At 36.5% G+C, this 12,627-nt stretch overlaps 1 protein-coding gene across 1 annotated transcript in view; it reads left to right on the top strand.

The window, feature by feature from the left end:
- HAPLN1 (hyaluronan and proteoglycan link protein 1) overlaps positions 1-7,432 on the top strand; it is a 71,810-nt gene extending 64,378 nt beyond the window's left edge. The window contains exons 4-5 of the mRNA XM_036849347.1: positions 4,205-4,507; positions 6,544-7,432. Coding sequence (XP_036705242.1) covers positions 4,205-4,507; positions 6,544-6,833 — 593 coding nt within the window. The 3' untranslated portion in view covers positions 6,834-7,432. The remainder of the gene's footprint in view (positions 1-4,204; positions 4,508-6,543) is intronic.
- Positions 7,433-12,627: the final 5,195 nt, after the last annotated feature.

Below are 12,627 nucleotides of genomic sequence, written 5' to 3'. Positions count from 1 at the left end.
AGAGCATGACAAAGCGGGAAAGAGGGCATCACAGGTGTGAGGGAGAAACTCTTCAAAGGCCAACATGTGACTAACAGATGCCACAGACAGTCAGCAACCACCTTGACTGGTTTAAGGCTCGCCATGGCAACAGGGTGGGATAAACATTTTTAACTTTTTATTATAGCCAATTTCAAACATTTGGAAAAGTAGAAAGACTAGTATAATGAATCTCTATATATCACCAGCTTCAAAAAATGTCATGGTATAGCCAATCTTATTTTATCTTGCTTTATTTACTCCCACCCCCAATGAATAACTTTCAAGAAAATCTCAAGACATTATTTTATCTATATATACTTCAACATGCAATAAGAACTCATTTTAAAATAAAATTACAACATTTTAATTATAGAATAAGATCTGAGGAACCTTGATTGCTACCTGAGGATAGACACTGGGAGGGACTTGACAATTTCCACCTAGTCTGGGGTAGATGCTCAAGGTGCAGCAATTATATACGTAAGAGTTTGAAGGCTATGATAAACCACATGTAGCACAAGAGATACCTTGTGGTTATCATTTACTAGCTCTTATTCCAGGTCCTGACCTTTTTCCATTACCAATTACATCCTTATAGAGGACCATCTACCAATCAGCAAGTTTCACTCAAGCGCCTTGTCAATCTTCTAATATGCATAAATAAGACCAGGGAAGCGTATCATTTTGAATATCATAATTAAGCTGCCTTTCCAACTGTAATTGTACAATGCCTTTAATCATATTGGCCCTTTAATACCAGATTAAATGCTATGTGCTTCAAAGAATTTTCCCAATTAGAAAAATATCGTTCTTCTTCAAGATGCCCAAATTGTATGGTTTGTATTTATAAGATTTTATTCTGTCTTGGATTCAAATTTATATATCCATAGTATATATATCAAATCATGGACTCTTTGCAGAAAGAGGTCACACTCCAAACTCAAGGTACCCTGGAGTACTGAGTGCAATGCCTTGCTCTTAGTTGTGTTTTAAGATCTGTTTTTCAAATCATACTGATTAAAAAAAAAAGTAAACCCTTTTGAAAAACTGACCTACATATGAGTTGGAATTAGCTGTGGAAACACAATTTTTTTTCATATAGAATCTTGGATAGGGTAAAGCCCTCTGATTACTACCAAATTACCCACACTGCTAGAAACAACACCCAGCAAGAGACAAGCCTTATATGAATATAACAAGGAGAGTGTCACTAGACATTCATGAGTAGCCCAATACAGAATTCACTTGCGCAATCAATAAACATATAGATATGATATGAAAAACATATTTGTGCTTCCAATCTTCCACTGTATTGGTCTTCCATTGATGAAAATGGGGCCAAATACACAAAAATATAGTCTGAGAACTTTTAGAAATAGAAAGCTAATTTCAGATATGTACATAGCACTGAAAGGTACTCTGAGAGGCACTGAAGAAGGTAAAATTGTTCTGCATGGTCTCTACCTTTTTATTACTAAAAATATTTACTTTGTGGAGTTACTGAAATTTCCTTAAGCTTTTATATGTACCATGGCATGAAAACCTTTCATATATCCAACAAATTGATATTTGCCAACCACTAGGATGAACTGGTCTGTGCAATTATAAGTCTTAAAGAACGTGTTTTTAAAACATTTCAGTTGACTAAACTACCCACATCATTTGATATTATTCTTTTCCATGTGAGGTATCTTCCTTATTAATCCCCTTTTTAGTGATGCATACCAGCCCTTCATGGAAAAGAGCTTTTGCTTATATTTTGACATATAAGTATAAAATAATCATACTTGGAAAATAATCATATACCTTTCTTTCTCACCCATGAAAGTTAACTTTCTTATTTTTGTAATGCCGGATGAAAGCAATCACCATTTGCTCCATAATTCAGCTGTAGGAATTGCACTTTTTTCCACAGAGCCAAGAAGGTTTCTGTAATTATAGTCTTAGATGTTGACATCTTAACTAGCTGAAAGTAAAATGAGCAAATAAATAAAATACTAACAAACATGCAGTTCCAGAAATGCCCACACTTGCACGAAACACTTGATTGTTGAAATGTATGCACCAAATGTGTACAATACAGTGAAACTTTTAAAACGTTGGCGGGGACACAGAAATTGACCTTGATTTACTTGGAATGTGTTCTTTCCAGCATCACCAACCATTAATTAAAATCTGCTAAGTAAATCTTTTGAGTTACTATAAGTTGATCGTTTATTCTTACAATTGAAAAATAGTAAAATTTCAATATAGGGTTTCACTTTGACTTTGAGTAATGATTGCATGAAATTATGTTAAATTTGCAAGGAACTCAGAAATACATTACAATGGATTTGGAACTGAATCAAACATAACTCAGTGGTTAATCAAGGACAAATTACTATAGAAAAAATTTTCACAATGCCTATGGGAGTCCACCAAACACAGTCTGGTGAATTTAAACTGAGAGGCTGTCTAGGTCTTTAAAATTATTATAAATTAAAATAGTCTGCATAATCCACTGTTACCATCTTGAGCTATTTGAGAAATGGAATTCAACCTAAACGGTTGAATTTAGGTTTAGATACTTTGAGATTTTCTCTCACTTAAGGTCTAGCTGCCAAGGAAACCTCTACTGGATAAATTAAATATTTTCCTTTTCATTGGCATTCCTGGGGTTGCTGAGAAAGAGGATGGAAGGCACGAGGGGGCAGGGAGCACTACAGCAGCTCCTTCCCAGTGCTGACTGAGTCTTAGCTGGATGCTGGGCACAGCCCTTCTTAGAAGGAGTCATCTTCAGGCCTTCCCCACCTCCATTCCGCCCACTGCTGCAGGGGGCAAAGGCAATGAAGGGAGTCTTTTCCTCCTTACTTTTGGCTCCGATTCAGCTTACAGATCCTTCAGCCAAGAACCTGAGAAGGCAGGATGAGATCAGGAAGCCTTCCTGGATCTCTGCCTCTAGTGGATGGTGCCAGCTGGACTGCCCTACAGGGACAAACGTGTCCAGCAGAGAGACCTTCAGTGGATGTGACTTGATTTAGGCTACTGAAATTTCTTCTCGTAGAGTCTTCCAGGACAATTTCTAAAAGAATACATTTCCTGTGTACTGGTTACAGCATTAGTGGGTTGTGCATCCATCTTGTATGGGGCCTGCAGTCTCATAAAATAGCACATTTGGTATGATCCACCAAATTACTGCGTCAGCAGACAGTTTTTTACATTCCACACACTAAAATATGAATTATTTTTAATTATATTTAAAAATTCAAGGCAAAGCCTTGAATAATCACTCGAAATTAATTGTCTTTTAGCAACCATGGGGGAGACATTTTGATACAGTGGTCCTTCATAAAGTCCAACAAATGATGCAACTTTGCTTTCTTATGATGCAATCCTTATCCTTTAAAGAAACTGTGCAGAAAGTTGTGAAACAGCTCAGTCACCTCCCATGATTATCTGAAATGCTTTTGGAAAGCTGTTGCATCTTCCCAAAGTCAAGTGCCAAGTCACAGTGTTTACATATACTAAGGGTTTTTGTCCTCTAAAATATTTAATCCTTTGGCAATAACTTTGACAGATGTCTATTTTGTAGGACAAGCTTCTGGAAGCTTTTTTTTTTCTATTTGCAATAAAAATGTTTTTAAAAGCTTAGTTTCAGTTTGCAATACATGAATACGGAAACTGAAAAATAGTAATGGAAACATTACTCTAATTTTAGTCGCATTGTTCAAGGACAGAATAAAATAAGATTAAGAACTACACTGAAAGTTGAAACAGATAAGAGAGCCACGATGTTTTTTACGGAAGTGCCTCACTGTAAAAAGTTACCTTATTAATATGAAATAAGACCACTTAATTATGTTGTTGTTAGATATGCAATAGGTAAGTTCTCAGGGAGCGCTATTTGGAAACTATAATCTGCAGACGAATCGTTTCGGAAAGGAGAATTGTGAGGACTGAGCTGAACTCTTAGCAAAAGAGGTAAATCACTGAAGTTACCGGACCAAAGAGCTAACTGTGAGATGCTCAGAGCTGAGAGGTTGTTTGAAGGGAAATGGGACCATGAGAAAACACTGCAAGTTGAACAAAAACTGCTTCTTCATCTGATGGAGATTCTATTATGTTTTTCCCCACTCAAGTGGGATTTGCTCATAGTTCTTACTATTTGTGCCACTAACGATTCCTTGCCTCCTCCTTTGGACAGGTGTGGTATTTCCTTATTTTCCACGACTGGGGCGCTACAATCTCAACTTTCACGAGGCACAGCAGGCTTGTCTGGACCAGGATGCTGCGATCGCCTCCTTTGACCAGCTGTACGATGCCTGGAGGGGTGGGCTGGACTGGTGCAATGCTGGCTGGCTCAGTGATGGGTCTGTACAGTATCCCATCACAAAACCCAGAGAACCCTGCGGAGGCCAGAACACAGTGCCCGGAGTCAGGAACTACGGGTTTTGGGACAAAGATAAAAGCAGATACGATGTCTTCTGTTTTACATCCAACTTCAATGGTAAGATATTAACCATACTGCCTTGTTTCCTATCCCAGAGACCAATACATACTGTGATGTGACATTAAACTTTTAATCTTATCTACTTAAAAAAAAAGAAAAAAAGCTTTGAAGTGTTGCTCCAGATATAAGAAATTCTGAAATGTCATAATTTTTTAAAATCCACAGACATCAAGCAAAAGTACATATTTCCATGATTCTTTGGTTTTATTGCATCCAACTGTTATTATGAAATAGTTTAACTGTCACGTTGTATGGAGTCTTTTTCTCACTGCCAAAGGTGATGCTGCCACCAGGTGCCCTCCATGGGACAGAGGCCTCTCCACTGAAGTAAGGATGGCGTCTGTGTCATGGTCTTCTTCTCTAAATTACAATGTCAATTTATTCATAGATGATCAGCAAAGCTTAGGATAAAGAGACAGCATTATCTCTCTGATAAAGAGAGGGCTCAGGATAAAGAGACCTTTGCAAGAAAATTAAGTAGAAATAACATTGGAGGTGAAAGCAGAAGTGAGAGATCCAGGTTGTATCAGTGCTGATGACTGACTCATTGAATGCGACACAGCTCCCAACCCTATCTTGCTCCTTCCAGAACCAGTGACGTAACATGTAGGGCCCAGTGCAAAATCAAAATGTGGGCTCCTTGTTAAACAATTATTAAGAATTTTAAGATGACACAGTAAAGCATTAAATCACGCGTGCGGCCCAGTGTAACTGTACAGGTCGCAAACCCACGAGGCTGGCCCTGGCCCCATTATTTTATATTTCAGGTGCCTGGTGACATGCTTTGGGCGAAACAGCAAGGGATCAGGGATCAACAAACTTTCTGTAAGGGTCGACAGTAAATATTTTTGGCTTTGTGGGCCATATGGTCTCTGTTGCAACTACTCCATGTAGCTTTGTATGTTATAACACAAAAGCCGCCATGAACAATATTAAACAGATGGGTGTGGCTGTGTTCTAATAAAACCTCACTGGACCCGTGCGCTGTAGTTTGCCAGCCTCAGCTACAGATGATAAAACTAACCCTCTTATTAATGTTCCCGTGACGGCTGCCCTTTCTCCAAATCATATCCTCTTAGTCTAGAAAGAACTGGCAAGCATTAATTTAGACTTCAATAATCTGTATTTAAAGAGAGGCAGGAGGGTATCACATTACAATGTGTAATCAGGTTAGACAGTCTGATTCTACTCTGCCTGAAACTAAAAGTCTGAGAAAATCTTGCACTGATGGGTATCACTTTAGTCAGCTGATGTCATATTTTATACATTTCATGCATATTTGATACAAATTGAAGGAATCTCAGTAATTAACACAATTGAATCAGTGGTTGAGACTAACTTGCTCTTTCTTGTAAAATCAAGCAATGGTTAGGTGTCAGAGCTCCCACAGAGGGAAATTGAAAAAAATAACTAACTTCATCCTCTTTGCCAGTGAGTGAACAGACTGAGTTCACATTCTGAGTCCATATTATTTATGGCAAGTGACTTCCTGTACGTTTTGCATTTTCATACTGTAGTCTTTGAATAAGAATAATGTCTTATTGATACCTGTAATGAAAAGGACTTGAGGGCTTTTGATTATTTTTAAATGGACTTTTCTGTCAGGAATGTTTTTTGATCCTTTCACATTCAAATTTTGCCTCTCTAGAAACTTGTGCTGGGCTTCAGTCTTGCTACAGCTAGAATTTAAATAGCTCTTGCTTTTAACATGGAATTCTATCTTCTCTAGTGCCACAGAAGGGCCCTTTTTGCCACTAATTAGCTAAAAGAGACCTATCTGTCATTTCCCTTTTCTTTTTTACAGCTCTAAAAGGGCCATGTCTGAACACACATTAAGGGGCAAGGAAAAAACTAATTTAATGGAGAGCAACCTAGGGGCACTACATTTAACTGACAATCCTGTGTTTCAGAACCTTTACAGACACTGCTCTATATCCCCCTTCATTGAGAAACACTTCCATTTAGGGCTCCTTCCACCTCTGTGGGGCTGAGCCACAGACAGGCCCACTGACCCTCTCTCCTTTTCTCCGCAGGCCGATTCTACTACCTGATCCACCCCACCAAGCTGACCTACGACGAAGCGGTGCAGGCTTGTCTCAATGATGGTGCTCAGATTGCTAAAGTGGGCCAGATATTCGCTGCCTGGAAACTTCTGGGATATGACCGTTGCGATGCAGGCTGGTTGGCGGACGGCAGTGTCCGCTACCCCATCTCTAGGCCAAGAAGGCGCTGCAGTCCTACTGAGGCTGCAGTGCGCTTCATGGGTTTCCCAGATAAAAAGCATAAGCTGTATGGTGTCTACTGCTTCAGAGCATACAACTGAGCGTGCCCCTAGAGCACGTCAGTTTTAAAGTCATTAAGAACATGTGAAAGGTTTTTTTTTTCAATATGAACTCATGCAAATTACCAAAACTGTGATAACCCTTTTTTACTTACTGTAAAGTCATTTTCATAAAGACCAATTCATTAATTTGTTTTTGTAAAGTTATCATTCAATATATATTATAAATTAATATAATTTTAAGGGAAGCACTACATAAGGAGGCTTTAGAGCCAAACCGTTTAGGCTACACCATCCCAACGAAGTATCCTTTCAAGATCGGGGCATGCAATAGCGTAAGGATTGCTAGGATTAAATTAAAGAAAGTAAAGCTACTCAGAGTAGCAGCTGCCACAAGCACAAATTTTACACATTTGTACAATTTTGAAATGCACTACAATAAACAGATTAGAGCAACAGATTTGAAATACAGGCTTCTTTACATAAACTGAGATTCTGAGAGGCTGCACAAAACTTAGTTTCACAAGGGAACAATCTACACTTTTCTAAAATATTTCAAAGCTCCAAAAGACAGAATTATTTTACTCTTTAAAATCCTGCCTTTTTGACCAAAAAAAAAAAAAAATTCTTATGGACTCCAATGTATAATAACAAGCACAGTTAAAACCCCTTAATAATCCCATTTATATGAAGTATGAAACTAAAATAAGCAGGTAATATTTAACCAATGAGACTCCTACCTTCTTCTAATTAAAAACTACACAGGCTGAGAAGAATTGTTTTATCTTTTGAGTAGCTTTACTGAGTTATATTTAAATTCTAAGGGCCGTTTGCTAAGCAGCATTTAGCATCTACTCAGGGCAGTTATATAGATAAATGCTGGACAGAAAAATTGTAAAATTTAGCAGCTTGATTTTATGTTAGCCTATGAATGTTATTGTCCTATAAAAATACTTTAAAATATTTAATATTTCTTTATTTTACATGACATGACAAAAATTTAAAATCATAAAAGGAATGAATTACTATACTTGTCTAACCAAGAAATAAGAACCCAACTTTAAAAATTCTTATTATTCCTATTTGTATGTATACTAGAAAGTCCAAATGGTGCCTGTGTTTGGGGGAAGAAAGTCAACAAAGTAGTTTTAAACCTCTCTCCATATAGAAAATGTGGTCAGTGATGTCACTTTCTTGCTGATCATCATTAGGCCTTACATGAAATGCTGAAGCTGTCATCAAAGAGTTTACACTAAAATCTTCAGGGCTTTAAATGAAAGGGTAAGAACAGCTTCAGGAAACAATTTTCCCTGTTAGCAGCTCCAATCTTAAACAAAGCTCGGTTTTCCTATATTTTTATGACTGTTGAGACCCCACAGGACCATATTTGTATTCAAATTACATTTCATGGTTTCCCATTGTTTCACAGTGAGTTCTAATAAATGGGATTTAGTATAATAATCCAAGTATGACATAGCTCGTATGCTTTCATGAATGTTTTTATGTAGATTTTCCTCCCATGAACATGAGTAAATAAATCTGTTTCCTGAATTGATTGTGGTTGCATTCAAAGCTCTGTAATAATTCTAATAAATTTACTCTATAAATGTAGAATTATGTGTGTGGAAGGTATAGAACAATTGGAATTCCATGAAATCATAACTATATGCATACATTATCTAGGCAGAATATTATAAATAAAAGTAGATCATTTCTTCCACCAAAAGCATATCTGGAAATTTTCAGATGCTTTCATATTAAAAGATGAGAATGTATGCATGCACAGTTTTACATTAGGTTGGAAATGCAAATTGTACAAAAAATATAAATCCAAAGAGATTGTGAGGTTTAACTCAAACACTGCTAATACAAATAGAACTCAAACTTCTAAATTAAAAATACCTGAATGGTCTAGGAGAAGATGAATATATTATTCAAAGAGGGACTATCTCCAAAATAGTGACTCTCGTACCTCAAATATGGGGGTTAGCTCATTGGAGGAAACCCATACTTGAGTGATTATTACCCACGTTACAAGAATCTTATTGGAATTGCAAGTGGGAACAAGTTTCTATTGAAGCAGATATATAATTTTCAGTTATTGCTGCAGAACTCTACCTTTATAATATTAAGCATAGTAGCATTTCTTAACTTTTGAATACTTACTAGTACAGGAATTGGTGCTGATCAAAATCTCTGGAGTGACTGTTAGCTGATTAAAATCTATACTGACTGCACACCATTTTTCCATGCTTGTAAAAAACTATATATATATATATATGTCTTAAAAGAATGAGTACTGCTGGGCAGAATTTTTATCTTCTTCTGACTTCCCCCAAAGGACCAGTTCCCATACCTTTTTGGACTCCTCCTTGAATAAGAGTTTCTTTTTAATGTTCTTATTTTGCCATTTTCCACCAAATGTCTATTTTCCTACTTCATTCCTCAAGATATCTCACTGAGAATGTCTGAAAAAGAAAGGTTATCCTAACACAATTCCTAACAGAAAGTCGGTACAACACTGGTTAATTCAGAAAATTGCTCCTCAGACTTGGGTACCAAGAGTATCAGAGGGATGAGATGGGAGTCTGGGTTAGGAAATCTTTTGATCATTTTGTCCATAATTAACACTTGGCCCGTTTAAGGAACAAAGTATATCTGCACATTTCACTGACTCACCTACATTGGAAAACCTAAACAAAAAGAAATGATTCATATAAAAGACAGTATAAGAATAAAAACAAGTTAGTCATGTTAACACTGGAAGCCATCTTTTAATGACTGCTGCCATATTTTATCACAGTAATTTCTAGTCAAATATGGTATTTGTAAATTTAAACTTTCTCTCATAGAAAGGGGGCCGGTACCTGTTAAAGTTTTATTTTATGCAATAATATAGTCACTTATTATTTTGGCAATTAGAAGTAGTCTCAAAGGAGATTCCAATTTGGTTGCTGGCAGCCATACTGGGTTTCTTGATTTCAATGCTCCAAAGAATATGGTGGTCTCAAGGAGTAGCTGATCACTAAAGAGGGAAGGATGAAAAGGGAATTACCCATCCATTCTCAGCATAGAATGCATCAAGAATGATCGTTGGATAACTGACACAGTTGTGTTGAGAAGTTAACTGTATCATAGCTCACTACTGCCAGCACAGCAATTATGTACAACAAGAGAAATGAAAAATACAAAAGTCATTAAGCCACCTGATTAAAAGGAAGTCAGTATTTCAAGGCATTTAATACCTACCGAGTACAAATCTGAGGAGAAGAACCAATCTGTATTACAAAAAAAAAATGTTTTCATTTTCTGTAAGATACAATGAACTGGTAAACAAACATTAAAAGTCAATTTTGTGTTACTGCAGTATCTCTTGATTCTTCTGAGTTATAGAATCTTAGCTATTTTTCTTTGTGTCAAACTCTATAAATACATTATTTCAAGAAAAGACATTTAACTCATCCTTGTTCTGATACATTTGAGTTCAAATTGTAAACACAATTGAATTCCCATTTCCTATATTTTGTAAAGTTAACAACAACAACAAAAAGGAGTATACCTGTGCTGTTGTTAAATCAGCAATAGTACTATCCCCAAATCTACTGGCTTTTTATATGAGTCAAAGTACAATTTATTTTGTTCACCAGGTCAGCAATCCCAGGAATCTGTGATGTCATTGATTAGATTTACATACTTGAGATACTGTAAGACTTTAATTAGTAGTACTGAATTAAAAAGAAAGGTTTTAATTTTCTTACTAAAGTCCTTCTCTCTAGCACTTTACACTCCAATAACAAGGAACATATTTTTCAATATTTCCATTCCTTCCTGAATTTTCAACGTGGAAAACAGTTTCTGGATATTCCTGGTATTTAAAAATGGTTTCTTGGGTGCAAGAGTCTCTTGCTGATGCAATGACTTGAATGCAAGCACACCTAAAACAATTTGGGTCACTGACATTCAAACAGAAAAATGTACTTTAAAATGTTGCCCATACTTATTTGGAATACACTGAACAACCTTGGAGAAGAAAGTCCAAGGATAACATGAAATTAAATCATCTTCTTTTAGTGTTTAAGTTCTCACACAGATGAAAGCTATCACCTTCACTTTTCCAGCAAATCTCTTGTATTATTAAGGCTAGGTCATATACAAACCTGCTTGGTACTTATATTGAAGGGTCCTATGGGTTTTCATAGTGCTTAAATAAAAACAAGTTCACTGTTCAGATGTGATGGCCTTGGTTCCCTACCAAGTGACAAGGCTTAATGCTAAGACTATTCTTGAGTAGAAGCGACCCTGTCCAGGATGGTCAGATATGCAAGGATAGTTATAAAAAAAAAAACCTCAAGCATTACATTAAAGCATTATTGGGTAGTATGATTTCTTGGGCCCTTCATTTAGGATTATTTAGGGGCAGAGCTTAAGATGGCTCTGAAGTCTTTGCTTCTCTATAGGTGATATATTTAGGAAACTGACAGCAGGCTACTCGCTCTAATCTTAAGGAGGAAATTCACTGCACACACATTTTTTTTTTTCACTAAGAGCAAACAAAGCTTATTTATTTTCTCTATATTTCTTTCAGGCCAATAAAGTTTTGTCACCTCCATAGCCACTCATCATCTGAGACAACTTGGGTCAGCCCAGAGGGTAACTCCATGTTTTTTCTGAAATCAAACAATTTTCCTTCTCAGCTTATCTCTGTTCACTGGGGTTGTCCAGTTTCACATGCCTCAGCTATAAAAAGATGGCTCTTTCATTCAGTTGGTATCTGACTACAGCCTGAGGTCCGTTTATTCAGGAGAGTATTCCCAAGGTGGAGAGAAAGCTTAGATTCTTCATTTTCTAACAATGAAACTATTGGTTTGATCAACAAATGTAAGATTCTTGGATGGGGATAGAATTCTAAGAATACCGTGTTCCCATATTTTTCTTTCTAAGGAAGGAGCCCGATTGCCAGCTCTTCATCCTGCTTGAAATATCTGGGATTCTTCTGTTGTTGTTTTAAAATTTTTTTAATGTTTCTCCCTTTGATTTTAGTCAATGAAAATCCTGCCTGCCAAAACTCATATATATGTAGAGAGCAGAAAAAGATAAAAAGCAAGAGAGTTTGAGGTTTTAGTCTTTGAAAGGCCCTTCTTTGAAGATACTGAGAATCTTGCATGTGAATCTGAAACAGAACTGCAGAACCACTCATTTATTATTCTGATAAATAAACATATTTGCGTGTAATGACTGCTGTGAGCTCAGGGGAAAGATAAATACAGTCCTTTGTGGCTCTCCCTGTACTTGAGGTCTGCCAAATTGAACATCCTTGCTCCATGGGAAGATACTTATTCCTGTGATAGGAGCCAAATTTCAAGCAGCTGAGAAGCAAATTCTGCTTTTCTAATTGAAAAAAAATTTTTTTTAAGCCAACCTTTCAGTTCAATATACATAAAATTTCAATAATCTATCAAAGCAGTTGTAAGCATATTAGAATCAGCTAGGGAGTTTTAGGAAAACTTTGAGGCCTGGGTCTCTTCTCCATAGATCATGCTCAAGGGTACAACCTGGACATCAGGATTGTTTAAACCTTCCCCCACAGACCCCTGGTTAATTCTAATAAGTAGCCAGGGTTGAGAAACACTGGTCTTAACAGACTTAGGAGGAAAAATCAAAGCCATCCCACTGATATATGATTGGATTGATATTTATAGTTCACAATTAAAAATAATTTTTAAAAATAGTATAATTGGTTTGAATTTGATCAAACTTAGAAATTCTTCAAATGTAAACATTTAATTCATTTGATTTGCTCTTTTTCTTCTAGTAATAGTTCCCATTATATTAGCAA

Source organism: Balaenoptera musculus, chromosome 3 (assembly GCF_009873245.2).
Source record: "Balaenoptera musculus isolate JJ_BM4_2016_0621 chromosome 3, mBalMus1.pri.v3, whole genome shotgun sequence".
NCBI classification, from domain to species: Eukaryota; Metazoa; Chordata; class Mammalia; order Artiodactyla; family Balaenopteridae; genus Balaenoptera; species Balaenoptera musculus.
Note: the sequence above shows the minus strand (reverse complement) of the source record. Positions and strands in the feature narration are given on the sequence as shown.